The sequence below is a fragment of the Vanellus vanellus genome (assembly GCF_965231255.1).
Source record: "Vanellus vanellus genome assembly, chromosome: 4".
NCBI classification, from domain to species: Eukaryota; Metazoa; Chordata; class Aves; order Charadriiformes; family Charadriidae; genus Vanellus; species Vanellus vanellus.
Genome location: NC_138909.1, coordinates 70151951 through 70171764, shown reverse-complemented (window position 1 = coordinate 70171764; position 19814 = coordinate 70151951). Strand labels below are relative to the sequence as shown.

The 19814-nt window shown below is 39.7% G+C and overlaps 1 protein-coding gene across 1 annotated transcript; it reads right to left on the bottom strand.

Moving 5' to 3' along the window:
• Positions 1–225: 225 nt before the first annotated feature.
• TMEM33 (transmembrane protein 33) lies at positions 226–9221 on the bottom strand. Its single transcript, XM_082482373.1, has 7 exons — positions 9162–9221; positions 7914–8008; positions 7296–7483; positions 6263–6330; positions 5386–5519; positions 3444–3527; positions 226–2034 (listed from the first exon to the last, which is right to left on the bottom strand). The coding sequence occupies exons 1-7, from the start codon at positions 9216–9218 to the stop codon at positions 1905–1907; spliced, it is 756 nt and encodes a 251-aa protein (XP_082338499.1). The 5' UTR covers positions 9219–9221; the 3' UTR covers positions 226–1904.
• Positions 9222–19814: the final 10593 nt, after the last annotated feature.

The following is a 19814-nucleotide window of genomic DNA, read 5'->3' as shown; positions in this document are numbered from 1 at the left end:
ATTTTGAAGGAACGGGTTATAAGTTTTTTGCACTTTGCAAGGCAAGAATTCCCTGGAAAATAATTTAGAAATGCACAAGACATTACATGCCAATCCAGAAGCGGCAGTAGCAATATAAGAACATGCCATACATACACACAGGACAGCATTCTGCTCAACTTCCAGGTTCAAGCATCAGTATGTTCTGTTAGAGAGAAAATAAGCTTAAAGAGCCTAGCAAATTAACACTCCTTTTATTGCAGTAGAAATTTTAGTTTTTATAAAACCCTCAAATTACAGGATATACATATAGTGAATCTTGTTCAAGTCTTTAGCAGCTGTACAGCATTACTGCAGTTGCTTCTGCAGTGTGCAAGTGTTCTATAAATAGCTAATCATGTTCAGAGAGCAAGATAAGTAGTCAAAGAATATCATATTCAATTAGCAACTGGTTCATCAGTACCAAGAGGTTGAGCAAAAAATGAAATAAGTGTATAAATACATGGCTCTGATCTAACAAACTAATACAACCGGAAAGTCTGAATGATATCCACATCACATATAAGATAACTCAATAGTTACATGAAAATACTTTGCTTCAAGACTGTTTTTGGAAATGTTTCACATAACTATTCTTCCTTGGTCAGAGAAATTTAAAGTACAATGCTATAGGAGTTTACAAAAGGCCAATGAAACCCATTTAATTTTATGCAGTTAGAATTTATGCAGTACATTAACTACACAAGATTAGGCAGATACTTTCCCTTGAATTTACAGAAAGAAGTTGTCTTCAGACATAATATTCTTTTTCCACAACCTACCTTTTAGCTGCTGGGTGAATGCACAATCAGCACTCACTTCTGTAGTCATAACACTGGCTTCAGATCAGCCATCAGATGGATTTATGCCAAAAAAAAAAAAAAAACCACAAACCCAAAACCCTACACCCATTTGTTTCAGAAGCTGCCTAAACAGGTGCAATCCTTTAAGCAAATTTCCCATCACAATGAGATTCTCAGAAACTGGAAGAACAATTTATACAGAGCTAGCTACAGATTAATTTTCTAAAAGGCTGACATGCTTGAATTACTGCAGTCTCACATTTGTGTAGACACGAGAACAAATCTGCAAAAGTTACTTCATTTACATTGATTAGTTCACTTAAGAGATGGTTAAAAGTTTAAGCATTGCATCATTGTCTGAAAAGCCTACAGGTCAGCAATTTGGCTTGGTAAAATATCTTGTTATGACAAGGTAACCGCACAGAGTTTTTCATGATCAGAGTCTTGAGATTTCTTCCAACAATGTAATGTAAGACTATGTCACAAGGTAGAAAGTTGGAAGAGTTTAAGTAGTAATAAAAATAGCCTCTCCTTCAGAAAAGGTGTTAACTATGTCTGCTTAATAAACTTTAATCATTTTTGTTAAATTTAAAGTGGGCCATATTTTTCCATCGAGTATAGTAACTTAGACAAAATGCTTCTACAGATACATTTAGTAAGCAGAAGAATACTGTCCAAAGTGTATGGCATAGGTATATGTACCAATTGCTATCCACTGGAGACATCCTACAGTAGCTAGAGTTCAAACAATCATAAACCTACTGAGCACAGACTTCTTAGAAGTTTTAATCAACCTTAAATAATCCTTGATTCCTAAAAAAACCCCAATTCTGTATGACTGGGCATGTTTTGGATAGGATGCAGCTACTTTTTTTTTTTCCACCAATTAGCAATACAGCACAGTAATTTTAAGTTGCCGTGACTTGCTTTTTATATGCTAAATTTCATATTATCTCCAAGAAAAGCATATACATATTTTTATACAGCCTGGAGTGAGATCAGTGTAAAACCAGGAATTTATAATCATCAGCAGAAGTGCCAGCTGCTCATAATGTTCACAAAACACAAGTGCCTGAAATTTGGCTATGCAACAGTTGGTGCCAATCTGCTTATAAAGGAAATGCTGCTGAGGCACAGTCTTCTTACAAAAACAGGACATGAGGGCTTCATTATTAAGTGTTCAACAACAATCCTCAGCTCGGTGAAGAGAGTCCTGAAAAAAATCAAATGTAAAGAGGGTTTTAAAATCCTACAGTATTTATCAGAAGTAAATATCATCTAAATTTATCTTTTCACTTCTTTTCTCAACCCCCCCCCCCTCTAGTTAGCAAGTTCTTTAGATCAACTCGGTGTTTCAGTATCTTGCAAGAGCTTCAGAATTCTTGTCCTTTAAAGTTTTAATTAACTTTAGTTCAGCAGCTTCCAGCTGAAGACAGATATAAAGACAGCAGAAAAATTCACCCTTCAAGCCAAACAAAAAAAAAAAACACTGAAAAAAATAGAAATAACACTTTATAAGAAATAGTGTCAGGAGTTGGGAAGTAACTATGTGTTTGTGCTGCTTCTTGCCAGAATGCAAGAACCCTGCACTCTAGAAGCAACTATTAGAAGACAAGACATGAGAAAAAATCCACAACACCCATTTCCCTTGAAACTACATAAATACAAGCAGAACATCTTGGATAACCTAGTTCTATTGAAAGTTCGATTTAGTATTGCACAACTTATATTATTTTTAGATACCAAAGTAGCAAAGTGCCTTCAGAATTGGTTTGGTTGTTGGTTTTGTTTTTTTTTTTTACTAAAAACAAAACAAAAATCTACCAAGATGGAACAATTAATTTCTTACAAAATAGTACAGAATAGGAGGTGATTAAGTTTATGATTCTCAGACTTGTCTTTGCATACCATGGCAGCCAAAGCCACTTCCTTGCTACTTTAGCAAACCATTTTCTAATCAAGTACTGATCAGACTGGCAAGTATATTCACAAAATCTTACACTATGCCATGCTTGTCATAAGAAATGTTTTGAGAAAGCACTGACCTGAGCAAATCCTCACAGAAATATTTATGGTTTCAAAGTTTAAAGCAATAGTATTGGCTTGACCAGCTTTCAAACAAAATCAATAAGGCTCCTTTTCAATTATAATAACATGACTTATAAGTTAAACTAAATGAGGTAATGAATGCGTTTAAGATCATCCACAGATTTTTTTTTCCTGTTAACATCACACAAGTTCGTAAGTGCCTGTTCATGTATAGACTTAGCCTCAGATAGGCCTGGAATCTAAAAATACGAGTATCTTTCTGGTAAATGGCTGCAGAACAATTAAATGACTTCTCCCAAAGTGTAGTTTTAATTAAGCAAGCATGTTCTGAACACTCCCATTCAAGGACAGTGGTACATTTCAGAAAAGCTCAGTCACATGAAATAAATATAACCTTGAACCAGCTGTTTGGTTTTTTTTTTTTTTTTAGCATCCAGGTGTATTCCACATTCCACAATAATAAGTCTGCAAGTGGCAATTATGAGTTACACATTAATTTTACAATGAAAAATTTCTGAACTCCTAAAAACTATGCAGCTGAACATTAACTTCCGAAATCAATTTAGCACTTACCGACAGTATGGATTTCTCCGAGAGGAGTAGCGTAATGTAAGAAATCTATAGTAAATGAACGGCTGGAGCAGACTCCCTTGCCCACTGAAAGGGAATAGAGAGGCAGAGCTTAAGACTGACAAAAAAACAAAACAAAACCAAAACCAGGACTTTTCCTAACAAAAGCAAGCAAATGACTGAGGCTCAAAAAAAAGCTAGATTAGGGTCACATTGGTTTAGCTAATCTAGATCTGACACAAAAGAGTACATAACCATACTTACAAAGGCAGAAACTTACATTATAGAATAAAACTGCTCAATGAAACAGTTAAAGTGCTGTTCTTGTATTGATTTTATATTTATGAAGTTTTTTTTACATGCCTCATTTCTGGTGGTGGGCAAAGAATCACAGAAGTGATGGTGAACAACTGTTCAGTATTAAGAAAAAAACTTGCTGGTCCAGTTTACAGCAAGCTTTTTCAGCTCTAACTGTAGAACTTTGAATATCCAAACGATATTTCTAGTATCTTTTGCAAAACTGGAGACTATTATAGAAGTATTGAGATATTAATGCCAAGCTGATATCTGACTATTTCAGTTTCACCAAAATTAGGTTTTGATACGTGAAAAGGTAGCATACAAACTATACACAGCAAAGCACAGAAATACCATGAGTTTAATTGTAATGACTGAAGCTTCTTCTATATAGCACAATATTAAAAAGCTCTGTTTGAAGTTGAACATGACAGTTCCAGTAACTAATGCTCAGACTTGAAGGAGCTCTATCTTTACCCAGAAGAAAAAATAAAAAGTGAAAAGGAAAGTAAGGTACAGGAGGGGGAAAAGAGGAAATCTTGCACCTGTACAATATTTACAAACAATTTAATATGCTAAAACAGTTTAAAGAACAAATTCTCACAATAGCTGCATTTAACCATTATATGATTTTTTTCTTTATAAGATATATAATCTTTACAAGCTTCATATCAAGCTGACATATCAAGTAGCAACACTTCACATACTAAATTTCAGGGGGAGAGTTCTCCTAAGGATAAGTTTAAAGCACTTTAAAGTTTCAGATACTGGATACAAAGTATATCTGTCAATTGGTAAATGGCCTTAAACGAAAAGGAACTTCAGGGCTGCTTCTGGGCTGAAGCATTGAAGTGTTCAGCTGACATATCAAAAGATAAAGACAAATTACGCATTCTATCAACTTCTAAGAAGATAAAGCCTCCCTTCTGCTGCCTGTGAGACCACTCAAGACAAATGCTCTCACTGTGCTATGACTTGTATAGAACAAAGGGCGTTATTCCCCCTCCAAATATTAAAAGGCAATGACCCAGACTTCAGTGACTGGCAGGTTGTTATGCCTATATGACTTCAGTGGGATTCCAACATGCACATGCTCGAGACCCCTAAAATGAACCCAACAGCCTGCACAGCAGGCAAAACCAAACGGAATAAAAAAAAAAAAAAAGAGACAAGGGTCACTGGTCAGAAGTAACACAGGAGAGGACATAACCTACTCCTGCTTGCACACTTAGCACAATGAAGTTTCATGCCACTTAAATTTCTGGAATCTAATAATCAAAAATAAGGGTTCACTTTCAGTGAAGCTGAAGATCTTAATATTCTGTTACACTGACCAAAATTAAACTTACTGAACAATGTAGGAGAATACAAGTTACAGGCCTGAAAAACTTTGATTTGACCCAACAATGTCACCTCTGCTATGAAAGGGCAAGGGTTTTTTGGTGCTCAGTTATATTGGAGTGAATGCTTTTTGATGTCATGGTGCACCAACTTGAAAAGTCTAGGAATCACATAAATTTAACTCTTAAGTTAAAGCCTTGGTCAGCCAGAACCATAAAAATAGATCTGTGACCCACAGAAAACTCAACTGCAAAAAGTAATCTTGTGTAGAGTTTCTAATTCTTAAAATATTTATCGTAATTCTTACCTGAAGAGCATAAAAACTGTAGCTGGCATCAGGAAAATTTCATTGCAAGCAATGAATTTTAGAATATTCTGTTGATTAGCATTCAGTTTCTCTAAAAGATTTCTCAGAAAGGGCAAGCTATTTGAACTTCGTGCCTTTAAAGAAGAAAAAGATTGCCAAAAAACATACAAGTTACACCAATCTTCTCTAGCACAAAGAGGTCAAAATACTAACAACGATCACTTACAACTCATTTCAGCATTTTAATACTATATCCTTTAAAGGTATTGAAATTACTATCCCAAAGAAAACTACTGGAAGCTTGGAACTCCATAATTACATAGAGTTCAGTTAAAAACATGAGGTGTTGCAATTCTCTCCTCCACCCCACAAGCCTTATTCTGCCCACTAGGAGGAAGCACCTACAGTAGCAAGATAGCCCAGTAAGGAAGACCAAAGGTTGGAGTTACATTAAGCTGCACAAGGCAGTTCATTGAGCAGCAAGTCCAACTGGCAAGTATTCTGCTTGCTAGCCTCACCCTGCAGTTTGTTATTTTACTACTGAAGTAGAACATTAAATTTCACAGGCTATGGTTTAGCTTGAAAAGATATGTCTTAAGTTTCAACTTAACTGTTACACAGCTTTTGCTTCCTTCAAAGAATGGCATTTGGAGAAAAATAATTAGCATCAACTCCAACGTATCATTGAGTTATAACAGAAGGGGGGGATCCAACGCCCGAAAAGACTTCTCAGATTCTCTGTGCTGAGATTCCATACCACAATTTCACTCTAACTCCTCTAGTGTAGCTAAAGAACACCATAGCTGCAACTCAAATCTGTTTATACACCCCCAAGAATACCAACAGTTTTAATGGTATCATACATCATCATACTTACATCAAGAACCTTCTTTGTATATGTGGCAGCATGAAGCAAAGAGAACAGCAGAACTGGAAAAATACTCACTGAAGCAAGCAATAAGGAAAATTATAGGCTGCACAAGTGCTTCATTTCTCCGTGATGTTATGCTAACACACAAATCTTAGTTTGATGTCTCTTTGCAAGAGGCTGGCTGGAACGACCTATACTGGATTAAGGCGTGTAGCTGTCTAACATCTATATTTATAGCTCTTCCTTTGCTTCTTACACCTCTTCACTATGCATTTTTATTAACTTCAAAATGTGCATGTATGCAAAAGTATAACCATTACAAACCAGCGCGTTTCTACTGAAATGCATTCTTTTTGCATGGAAGACACACATGAGGTTACTACGTAAAATTTGTCAAATACACATAGTCATTATATTTTTTTTAAGATATGCTACAAAATGCATTTCTTTACCAAAGAGCATGCAAATGCCAGCCATTCAGATTTTAGGGAGCAAGAATGTAGACATTCCTCAGCCAGAGACATTTTAAGAGTAAGATATTAAGCATACATACAAAGTGGCACAAAGAAGAGGTAGTTCTTACAGGTCACCTTTGACAAGCCACAGGAGTGAGCCTTTTTTGCATACTTTCTCTGCTTAAAAAATTATCTGAAGCAGCTACTACTGAGTAATTGTCTCTCTACATGATATATGTCCTACTTACAGTGGGGAGTCATATATAAATCCTGGATTCGTAATAAATGAAAGTTACCAACTTCTCAAAGTATCACTTGAGGCTGGTCATAAAATCCATTGAACTTAAGTCTCAGGAAAGAAAATCTAAATAGCCAGAGACCGCAGTGCGCTAGTTACACAGGTGATTAACCTGAATATGGATCAATCAATGTAAGCTTCTCCTATTTTACATAAAGTGTGTTCTATGAATAGCAAACATATTCTAGTCTAAACTAGTTTTTCAAATCATGGTACAGGTGATGAAAAGAATCAAGTTCTTAAAGATATTTAAAAACATTACCAGGATGACACAAGTAAAGGATACTTGTAACAGGGTAGGAATTCACAAAGATAAGAGAGTACAACAGGTAGTGGCAGCTGTCCTCCAGCAAAGCCTGGGCCAGAAAAGCCCTGCTAAGCTGAAAGTGCGGTAGCCTTTGGTGTAGTCGGAGGGCACTAGTAAGAGCATTTGCCAGCAAGGCACGCTGGTAAAAGCTTGCTGCTTCATGCAACCTGCAAATCATCAGAGGAGATGTTACCATATGAACCAAGCCCCTGCTCAGAAGTTTTCCACCCTTGAGAATTGCATCACAATCACACAGTACCTGAAGTATTTCTATTATTGTAGATAAGCACTATTACCAAAATACAACTAAAAAACTGGTAACACCGACCTACTGCCATGCCAGAAGTAAAACAACTCAATATATTACTCCGTAACCACACATTAAAACATGCATTTGTCACTACAGTTGCTCGACATTTTCCAAACACACCTAGAAGTGTTTTAAATCAAGCTAAAAATCTGTAAACTGTTCTGACAAAAAGCATCCAAGTAAGCTGAATAATAGAAATTTACCCTTACATGCAAAACAACTCTACGAAAAGGGAGTGCTTTTTTATTTTAAATTTTAATGCTATTGTACAATATTATAATACATACCCTAGAAGAGGAAGGACAAATAAAGCTGAGCAGTAAACTGTGAACAAGCGAGAAATCCACATTGCTGTATCCAACTTGTTAGCCATCAGAAATTGCTACATTAGAAAAGAAAAAACCCAACCCCCACAGAAGTTGGTATCTTAATATTTGCATACAGTGAACATTTTTCTCTTCTATATTAAATTGCAACTCTCTCTCCAACTTTGAATAGAAGCAAATTATAGCTTGAAGCAAAGAGCACCTTTTTGTTCAATATGAAACTTGACTCACATGATGTTACTAACCAGATCAAAAATATCTAGGGTGTCTCGAAATCAAAAGGCTCCTCTGTACATTGCAACAAAATATAGTGGTAAAATCTTGAATAGAGGTAGTTTCTCCTAAACAAACCAACCTCACAAAACAGCCATTTTCAAAAGTGTATCATGCAAGGTCTTTAGACCTGACTGACTTTTGCATCTATTGTTTCAAGGTTCCTTTTAGAATACAGTTCACACATCTGGGGCTATGTCTCCACGAGTTTTATGGAGGAGGATTAAAAGCAGGGGTCAGGTAAAGTTACCATAACTACATCATAAGGAAAGCTGCATCGTTTTGGCCTACATATTTTTGGCCTCCAAAAAGAAAAAAAAATCTTTTAACAGTAATCTAGCACCTCTCCTGTTGCTAAGCTCTCCTTTAGCCACAGCCCTCTTCACACCTGGTATGGTCCCCATACCAGAAAGTCCCTGATGAAATACGGCATGCTTTTGGCTATTAGATGCCTAAGAGTCAAGACAGCAGCTTCCTTTCTCCTAAAAGAGTCCAAAGGTTTTTTTCGCGTTTGAACCAGCTTTTGAAGACTGTTCTTCTCCTCTTTGTTCCTCGACCCTTTTTATGACAGGGACCGGAAATTAACCTAACTAACCTGCAACAGTCTTCATATCGTTACCTACTGGCTTACTTGCACAACATAACCACAGACATAGAGCTGCTGCCACCGGGAATTCGTCCCGATTGAGCCATTTTCAGGAAGGGCAGCGCAGCAGCAGCACGTTTTCAACCCGAAAGTGGAAGAGCCGCTTCCCCCCTACCCCTGCCCCTAGCCGGGCGAGCAGCCTGCCGTACCGCCGGGGACGCCAGGGACGCCCGCGCTGCCGGAGCACCACTCTGGCCGGCCCAGGGCCCTCACACCCCGCCAAGAGCAGGGCCGGCGCCACGGCCTGCTCCCCATCCTCCCTCCACAACTCCCCCCCGGGGGCTGCTTACCACGGCTCCGCCGCCGGCCCCGCCTTGCATAGGCCCGTTCTGCGTGGAGTCCGCCATAGCCGCACCTGCGGGGAGAGAAGTGCCTCAGCTCAGGCCGCCGCCGCCGCCGCCGCCTCCCGAGCTCCCCCGGCCCCGGCCCCGGCCCGGTCGCCCACGACCCACCGCAACTGCCACAAACGGCAAAGCACCGCGCGCCGCCGCCGCCGCCGCCACCACCGCGCGCTCCCCGGATGCGGCCGAACGTCACTTCCGGCAGCGGCCTGCCGGGTAATGTAGGCCCGGAGACGTCACGCCTCCGTCACGAGGCCTCATTGGGAGGCGGCTCCCCTTCGCGTGCGGGGACAAGCGGGAGCGGGAGCGGGAGCGGGAGCGGGAGCGGGAGCGGGAGCGGGAGCGGGAGCGGGAGCGGGAGCGGGAGCGGGAGCGTTCTTTCCTCTGCTGCGCGTCAGCGAGAGTCGCAAGGGCGCAGGGCCGTCGGTGCTTCGGCGGTGCTGCCGTAGAACGGTGATGTCACGCAGCAGTGACGCAACGTGCAAATCATGGCGCCCTCAGGCTGCGGCGGCGCATTGTAGCGTTACTGGTTCCCGCGGTGGTTCGGGCCGCAGCAGCGGAGGGCAGGTGCTGTCTGAGCTCGGTCCCTGCGGAGGGGGAGAGTATCGCCCTGCTGGGGGCGGGGGGGGGGGGGGGGGGGATAGAGAGAGACTGTGGGCTTAAAAGAAATTTACCTATTTTAGTGAAATATCAATAATAAAAGAAAATAACGAAATATATGGAATATATACAAAACCAATATCGAGCTCCCAGGGTGACAGTCACGTCACCGGCGGGCACTGGGGAAGTCCCAGACCGGACTCGGTGACGGATGGGAACTGGATTCCAGACCTGGATTCAGGATCGGGATCAAAGGCAGGCAGACAGACAGAGTCCTCCTGGGACTCTTGGAAGACACTGACCCCTTTGATCCCTCAGCTTTTAAACTGAGCATGAGGCAGATGGGATGGAATACCCTGTTGGTCAGTTTGGGGTCACCTGTCCTGTCCGCTCCTCCCCGCAGGTGGGACCCCTCAACGCTTTTCTGCTCCTGCCCCTCCAACGGGGCAAATAACCAAGTGAGTTGCCCGTGGGGGCTATAGCAATAAGTATAAGCAAGAGCCTCTCTGCATACCATGCCTGGGCATCAGCTATAAACAATGAGGTCTTACCACTCTGGATGCAGATACTGTTGGAAAAATACACTGTTAATTTCAGAGTGCAGCTAGTTAGAAGAGGCTTAGCTGAAAAGTAAAATTACTGAACAGAAAAATGGTTCTGTTTAACAACAAACCAGGACAGTTTCCTATAATGTAAAAGGGAAAAACAAAAAAAAACCACCCACAACCCCCCCCACACACACACCTTTTCAAAGCTGCATGTGCTCAAACATTCATCCTGTAAGATGTGTTAAAGTGCAGCAGCTTTGAAATAAGTTTCTGAAATCTTTGGTCAATCATCATTAAACCTTAAAGCTTAGGAGTGTTAATCAAGCACGGGTATATCAGAATGCTGACGGGAGGACCGAGCTGGATGGCACAAGGCAGAAGCCGCCCGCTCTGTAACATGTAGCACACACCGTTTGCAAGGTCTTGGAAAGGGTTCATCCTCCCCTCAGTAATCTGACCCTTCTCTTAATATTGATTTTTATTTTTTTTAATGATCTGTGCCAGATAGCTACACGAACATGTTTCTGTCCTCAGCTGGAAGTCTGCAAATCGAGTATAACTCAGCTGAAGTGGTACCAAAGTAAAAGAAAACCAAGTGCGGGCCTCAAGACTGACACCTTTCACAGAATCACAGAATGGTCAGGGTTGGAAGGGACCTCTGGAGATCATCTAGTCCAACCCCCCCACCAGAGCAGGGTCAGCTACAGCAGTTGCACAGGATGGTGTACAGGTGGGTTTTGAATGTCTCCAGAGTGGGAGACTCCACCACCTCTCTGGGCAGCCTGTGCCAGTGCTCTGCCACCCTCAAAGTAAAGAAGTTCCTCCTCGTGTTTAGATGGAACTTCCTATGCTCAAGTTTGTGCCCATTACTGCTTGTCCTATCACTGGGCACCACTGAAAAAAGACTGTTCCCATCTATCTGGCACCCTCCCTTTAAGTATTTATAAGTATTGATAAGATCCCCCCTCAGTCTTCTTTTCTCTAGGCTAAAAAGACCGAAATAACTTCAACTTGTAGCTGCTGGACCCTCCTGCGGTTTGTCCTCCTGGGTCTCTCTCAAGGACGTGCAGCAGGTTCCCCCTTCTGACAGCGTGGGCTCCTGGACAGCAAGCCATCTGCTCCGCTTTCTAATCATTCCCAGATGCTGTCAATTACTCTTTAGCAGCAAAAAAAAAAAAAGAAAAACCACACGTATTTTTGTGACCAAGGATGTTGGAATCAACATCCTCAGTCGGCCTCATTTCTGGCTTACGATGATTAAACTTGAGGATTGATTGGAAGAGATTCGGGAAGGCATCAGGAGAATGTGTAATGAAGTACATTGACAGGGAAGGAGCAATGGAAGAGTCAGCTGATGGAGATTCTAATACCGCAACAATTACAAGTAAAATAAGGCTTGAAGCTAATTAACACTTTTTAAGGTGAAGATGCAGAACCTGATTTTCCCCTTCTTTTCCCAGCCACTCGTCTCTTACTGAAGTGACTGCAAAGTAGGCACAAGAACAACCTGCTCTGCTGGGACCATTTTTCTACAGATGGAGGACACTTCACGGGTAAACAGCACCAGAGAATTAGGGCTTTCCGTGTGTCTGCTGCCTGTTCTCAAATGTCTAATAAAAAGACTGACAAGCACTTATGGTAAACCAAACTTAAGGCTTTGAATATTGCCCCAGTAAATTAAGTTTAACCATTACCAGGTTATTTTCCTTATTACAGAAGAAAACATTAATATATACGGGATATTTCTTTAGATGCAACTGAAATGTGGAAGTACACATTGAAGACAACCAGATGTTTAATGCTGCCAAACTGAAATGTCACCAGGGGAAAAACCTTCTGACCAGTCTTCAAGATTATGTATTTCTTAAATGGACCTAGGATGACGAATTCATGTCTTCACCAGGAGTGCTTATTTATTTCTTAGCATTTGTAATTTAGGAAGGAGTGAATACACACGCATACAAAACATTTGTTTCTAGGGTATGGTTTGCTGTCTGTCAGTCATAACACAAAATTTTATATTCTCTTTTTGCAAAAGTTGTCTTTCACAGACTGGTCTTAATTTCATTTAAACAGAATGTTAAACCATTGTTTATTCCCCAAAGTTAATGGCTTAAAAACTGCCGAACTTTGGAAAACTTAATAAGGAATATCGTAGTTGGCCCTTTACAGCCAAGATGTCCCCTTTGGTTTGTATAAATTTTTCTTTTCATGACTTTCCCCTTCACTTTTGTTCTGTGTCTGTTGTCGCTTATTGTTTGATATGATCTCTCCCGTTGAGCGATTGGGACCATGCTACTGTTCGCTTTAACTTGAGGGAAGAAGTTAAATTATATCTTATGGAATCAAGTTTCAGCTATTGCCTTCTCCCCAATTCTCCTCTGCTGCGATACTGCTGATTGAGCAGAGAGGAGGGGCAGAAATTGATTCCTGTGCTATTAATGATTTGGTTTCTGACAGCTGTAAGGGGATTCTTCTGGACCATCAAGGCACCAGTTTGCTTTCATTGATGATTGATAGTTCAGATATTTAGAAGAGTATCATTGCGATTGCTGAGGACTGATGTGCCTCATTAGCAGCGCAGTCCCATTTCTCCTCCGTGGCAGTCCAACACGATCAGCACAGACAGATAAAATAAACCACCTTAGTATGTCTGCAAAATAATTCACATATTTTAGAAATATGTGAAAGAAAATGTGCAATGCTTTGCATTTGTTTAGCTCCAGCTGAGACTCTCCAGGCACTGCGAGTTTACTAATGCTCACGACATCATTCCGAGTTAGATGTTCAGTGAAGACTTTGGGTCAAAAGGGTTGGCAATTTACTTGTAGGCACAGGAGCATAGCCGGGCTAGAAACAGAATCCACAGTTCCCGAGTCCCCACTGCCACTTCCCTTCCTATTCACTACGTGTTTTCAGATGAGATCATTTGCAACACTCCATATGTCATTCGAAGCCAGTTTCAACATTCAAAGAAGAAGGAGGGGGCTTTTATGGTGTTTCAAATTAATTAGTGAGAACCTCATTACAGACACTATGGAAACATTTTATAAACAACAATTATTATTAAATAAGTTTTGACAGCCGTAGTAAATACTTTCTAGAACCAGTATTTTGCATTACAGATTGCTTTAAATTTGAGCTTTTTATTGTCTTTTTAATAGCATCACCATCAGAAGCATGCAATCTTTCCTGGCCTCCAGTGGCCTCAATTCTCAATCTTTTGAACAGAAGCTGATGTAGCCTTGTTTAGGTGGTGTTCACCACCTTGCAGCATGGAGCACTCGAGGTTCAGATAATGATTTATCTATTTTGTCCTTCTTGATTTGAAAGAAGGTACTGTTGCTGGCATCTGGATAAGTTTTTCATTTATTTCGAATAGAAGAGAGAACATTCCTCCAAGGTCGATAGGATTGCAGTTTCTCATAGCCAAACTGGCTCCATTATTTGTATCAGTAGTGTATAACGCAAAGCTAAAATAAGTTTTTATGCAAATCTGTGATGAACAATTTGGTTCTTGTTTGTGCTTATCTCAAGCTGGCTGTCCAAATCTCAAGAAACAATAAAGGACATCGGGTCAACGCCTGTTACATTTTTCAGAAAAAGAAACAGAAGTCTTCTGTCTCTCTCTACCAGATTGCTTTGTGATTGTTGCTCAACGGTCTGTAGCAATATCAAACATGGTCTTCTTTCTTTTCCCTCACAGCTGGAGTTTCCATTTACTCACCCTTCCTGGAAGGATTACCCTTTTAATCACCGAGTGTCTGCCAAAGCAATGAAAAAGAGAAAGCACAACCTTTCTGAAGATGTGCAAAATAGGAAGATACTCCTTCCACTTGCTTTCAGTGTCAGCATTTTCATAACTTGCAGCATTTTGGTATATCCCTGTGTTATTAAGATACGTGACAGAGAACCTGCAAGTGTAAGCTTAAGATGATACAAAGAACTATGATAAATTCATATTTATCTTTTTAGAGGTTGGAGGTATGACACAAGACTTGATGTGTGATTGAATCAGAGAGCAGCCGTACCAGTGTATTTTATTTGCAATGTCCAGCACACTAAGGACATGAAAAATACCGGAAACTTGAGAATGGAAAGAAAGATGGGCAAGTGTTCTTTTAAGAAAGGCAAGAAAGGTTAGGAAGATTTTAGAATTCTGCAGCAAGTGACCGTATCAACAAATGGAGGAACGCGGTGAATTATAGATGTGAACTTTCGACTACCTGTACTGCCTGATTAGAAATACTGCAGCAGGAAAGATTGATAAGCACCCTCTTGGAAGCTTGAAGAAGTATCTGGAAGTGTATGGATCAATGCTGAACTCAGTACTGAGTTGTTGGTAAAAGGCTCCTTTTCTCCTACTAATCACAGGCTACAACGAGGGAATAAAAAGAGGACAAGGGACAAAACCCCAAAGCTGTGAGCTTTTCCAAGGAGAAGTTCAGTTCATGATGCAAGGAATGTTAGCTGTATGTATGCATAGAAATGTGCAAAGAAATATTCCCTTTCTGGAGTACTGTCTCTTACACGCACTGAGCGAAAACCCCACAAACTTTGGTGACAGTAACACTTGACATGGTACGGCACTAATAACTAAAGTTTAATGACACTCTAACCTGTGGTACAGTCTTTTTCAGTGGAGATATTCATGAACAGGGTTACGTTTCTGCCGCTCATTCAGCATAAGCAGATGTTTGCAGATAAATAATTAGGGTTGCAAGCTGTATAAGCTGAATGAAGATGAACCACCAAGAAATTTTCTCCTTCTATCTGAAGGTCACACAAGCCAAAGGCTTCCCTCGACATAAGTGTACTGGTCAGACCGTGGGGAATGCCACCCCCATTCACGTACAAAACTTTTCACACAACTAGAGGAATTGCGGGGAGCTGCACAGCTTTTATCCTCTGCGCACCCAAAGCTGCCTCTGGTTTCATCCATGAGCGTCTTTAGATGTTTGTCCATGTCTGTCATTATCATCTGCACTCTTAAGACCATTACAGAAGTAGCTAGGCAGTAAATGTTTTACAGGTGTATATAGAAATCCCTATTAAAATGAGAGGAGGTTTCAGAGAGAAGCTTTTGATTTTGGACAGTTTTTACGTAATCTGGTGTGTCTTCCTCACAGGGGTAGGATCCAGTGGTCTCATTTATTTTATCACATAAATTCTTCTTGATCTTTTACCACGTACTCCAGGTGCTGAATTTTCAAAAGCGCTTTGCGGTACAGATAAACCCTGAAATCAGTAACATTCTGCACTGTTTGTGAGATCTCATTCAGAAAATCAGTCACAGAAAACTGGATGGTGGATGATGTGATAGGGATATGTGGAAATACTTTTAACATTTTATATTTGATATTAAATTGTTTAAACACGGTAGGCTGACATGTCTTCTGTAGACATTTGTTCCTTTTTTCATTTGGAGGGGGGTATTTTTATTCATTCACAGCATATCTAATTCCAAACATAGGAGGCAAATGCTTCAAGGGTTCCAGTTTATATAATCAATCCCTCTATTTTTTATTTTATTCTATATAATTTAATTAGAGTAATCTAGGTTTATAATCATTGCCAAAAAAAGTTTATGCATATTTTATCCAACTGGTTTTTGTGACCACTGATAATCCATAAGAGCTTAGAACTTAGAAAAGATAAAGAATACACGGAAAGACAATCAGGTTAATTAGATTTGTCCTTCCAAACAGTCATAGGCAAAGTCCATCCATTTAAATGTGATCTAATCATGTGCTGAAGTGGCGTGAAATTGAATGAAATCAAGCTGTCCATATCCCAGAAAATGTTCTTACTGAGATATAAAAATCCTCAAGGATACCAATTAGTCAGCTAGACTACTGATAAGTCAAGGATAAGTTTCTCTCTCAGTCATAATGCTTCCGATTTATATATTGACCACGGTAGCTGGTAATGGAAGCGTATTCTTTGAGGCTCATAACTTTTTATTGAATTCAGCCTTCCGTGTTACGCCTTTGCAGAAAAGAGCTATCTTACATTTCTTCTTTGGCAATCTTTGCTTGCTTGTATAAAGTCACTAGTAATTACTTTATTAGGAAGGTAAAATCCAGGGGGGTTAGGGTTCAAGGGAGATATCTGGCTTTATAAAAAGGAAATTGTAAGCAATCTAGAGAGGGTCATAAGTAAAATGAAGAGTTAAACACAGAGGAAGATTATTGACATGGATGACAGCTTCTGAAATATAATGGTCAATGTTGTATCAATCAGCAGCACAGGAGGAGACACAGGAAATCCAGGGATCGTCTGTAGAAAACTGTCTGTACTCACTGTTAGCTTCTTCAATGAGGTTTAATGAGGCTTTTGGTGAGTTATACCATTTATTCTTGTTGATACAAATTTTGCGCACTTCTGCAAAGTAAGCAAATATCCTTGGTCTCATTTTCCTAATCAAAAGATAAAACAGAGATTTTAAAAAATTCTTCTTTGGCATACATAAAGTTGTCTTACATTACAGTTTGCCGAAGACCACTACGAATAGTTCTTTGGTAAGGCAAGATAAGATGTCTGGCACCTTTGTTTCAATCTTCATGGGTGACATTGGGTAGAGGGCCTTGATTAAAAACCTTCATCTATTAAAAAGTTTGGCAAGCTTGTCATGTGATTCCTTCAGAGTCGTTTGCCTGCAGCAAGAAACAACGTGCGGATGTAAAGTGTAAAATAATTCTGACAGAAGCAGGAAAGAAGTTGCGGAACTTCACCTGACATGACAAAATTCACGTTGCAATGACTGCATGGGTAATTAATATCCTGGGAAAGATGCTTAAAGGAAAAGGAACCCAGCCAGTGCTCAGTATAATTCCCATGATAGCCCATCGGGGAGGCAGAAGCTATGAGAAGATGTCCTCAACAGGTGAATTCATGATGGGTGAGGTAGAAAAGACAGGAAGATACTGGGCCACAAAGAGTCATTCATGCTAAGGGTTTCAAGCAGCATTCTAGGATTAAGACTGGCAGGGTGGATAAAAAAGTAAAATGGGAAAAGGAGATGAAACGGAAAGGGTGTAATTTGCACACTAATTTTAGCATAAGTGGAAAAAATCAGAGAAATAGCCGTATTAAAATAAAGGAACATCAGACAGGAGAAGGTTGAAGTGTAAGAAAGCTGTAGCAGGTAGTGGGCTTAGTGACAGGAATGTGCTTGAGAAATGGGAGATGAACAATAAGAAATAAGAGAATAATTTACATGCAGCGGTATATTGCTCAGAGGTAGTAGAATCTGTATCCTTGGAGATTTTCAAGATTCAGCTACGGTCCCACTTCAAGGGTGAGGTTGGGCTACCTGGCCCCTGGGATCCCTTCCAATCATTATTTGTATGATTCTGTGAAAAGTCAAGATCTTAAGCAGCGAAACTGGAACAACTAGTGATGGGTGTGACATCCACTATTGTCAGGACACCAAATAGATGATGGAGTAGCAGGCATGGTTGTTAAGGGGTATTGAAGGATAAGGGCTCTTAAGGATTCATAGAAATTAAAGTGACGAGTAACAGTGAGGGTTAATAACAGAATAAATGTTCTCAGGGATTCCATCATTATGAAAAATGTTGATTTCCAAGATACAGATGAAAGAATACAGGTTATTTGTAACCATACAGTGCAGCTATTCTGAAGTGTTACAGCTCACAAACTTCCTCATCAATACCGCATCAACAAGCTGAGCTGCTACATCAATCTTGGTTTTGGAAATAATACAAATATTGTAAGATAACCATCTATTGAAAATAACCCTGAACTGAGCAATTGCAAGTTGATATGGTTTAAAATAAAGTGAAGAACAAACAAAAGCTATTTGTCTAAGCTTTTTATATTTTGCAGGAATATCCATCAATAAATTAAGTAAATGGTTAGTGAGGCCATCTGTACAGAGGAATTCAAGTAAAGGTGAAATAAGAAAATAAAAATTATATGTGCTGTAGCAGGACGTCTGTAATTTCTTCCCCAGTCTCTTAAAACAGCCAGGAGGAAAAAATATCTCCATTTTAGGTAGCGTAGGCTGCTGGAGGAGAGGACAGGGAGGTTGCTACTGATGCCACTGCTCTCACATAGATCTGAATGAATACATACTAGAGAAAAGATCCTGGAAATAAACATAACGGATGAGATTTCTTAATGTAACAAACAATGAAAAAATAGAAGAGTTAAATTGTAAATCAGCAAAAAATCAATGTAAGTTTATGAAAGGTGTCAAATAGAGTTGTTTTTCTATAAAAAGGAAATTTAGTAGATTTCAGCTATCTCATCAGTTAAAAAAATGCAATGGTGCTGCATGGCGCTGCTAGTGGAGACGGAGAAGAAGGGTGTTAGAGGAACCTCAAGTACGTAAGGAACTGGTTCTGGCAAAGATGGCAAAGATTAAAAGAGGAAGACTGATAGGTAGTTAATAATGTCATTCCTTAAAGATAAATTGCAAAACTGTTCTTGTTCATTACGCTCATAATTGCGTAATGGCATAGGTATTAGTGTGGAGATAGGGTTATCTGCAGTGTTGCAAAGGTAGGAGGCGTCTTCACGACAAATAGATTGCTTTATCATTCGGAAAAAATCTGGATGCCTTCAAGGGCTTGAGAAATAGAAACAAGATCAAATTCAGTAGTACTAAATGCAAAATCATAACCATGTGGTCTCAGGAAAACCGCTAGTGGAAAGAAGCGTCATCTGGAATTGACCCAGGTGGGGCTGAAGGTACCAGACTACCAAAGCACAAATATGATCTGCCAAAATGACAGGCAGTGAGGGATAAAAGTGATCCTCTGGGCAATAAGAAGAAATAGGGAAATATTATTGCCATTGTATGTGGCAGAGATGAAACCTCATCTGGAACACACTGTACAGTTCTGGAGACCTAAGTTCAAGAATAAAGAACTAAAAAAGAAGTATAGAGAGTTGTATTCTTCACAGGGAATAGCTGATTTTATGAGAGGACAGTAGAAGAGAATTACTCTGTATTAGGTAACAACAGGACAGGCATGCAATTAGTTAAGTTGAAGTTGATACAAAAATAAATGCATATAAATTGCTATACGTATGTCTAGAGTAGAAACAAGAAGCAGCCTCCTAACCAAACAGTCAGAATGTGTAACAGCCTTCCAGCGAGAACAGTGGAATTAAACCATCTAAATACTCTTAATACGGAGTTTAGTAAGTTTATACATCTTGACAATCCAGATGGTTCTTCCTGGGATGTTAAGGAGAAGTTCTCTTTGAATCATCCTTAAAGGGTTTCAGTTAATTATATCCATTCATCAGGAGGCACGAAACAGCATCAGACATGATTGTTTTTACTGTTTTGGTTTAAAGGACACAATGAACATAACCACAAAATGAAGAAAATTTCAGTGGTTAGTGCGTTCTTTGATATTTGCTGCTATTTTCATATTTACTTGAAAAAATGCTGATAGTGCAGATATGTTAAAATTCT

Bases quoted from the DNA above. Each gene is read 5' to 3' on its own strand.
- TMEM33 (XM_082482373.1), bottom strand. From the start codon at position 9,218: ATGGCGGACTCCACGCAGAACGGGCCTATGCAAGGCGGGGCCGGCGGC. The intron at 8,009-9,161 runs GTAAGCAGCCCC...TTTCTAATGTAG, and splicing joins GGGCCGGCGGCGGAGCCGTG to CAATTTCTGATGGCTAACAA. The intron at 6,331-7,295 runs GTATCCTTTACT...TGCTTGCTTCAG, and splicing joins GAATTCCTACCCTGTTACAA to TGAGTATTTTTCCAGTTCTG.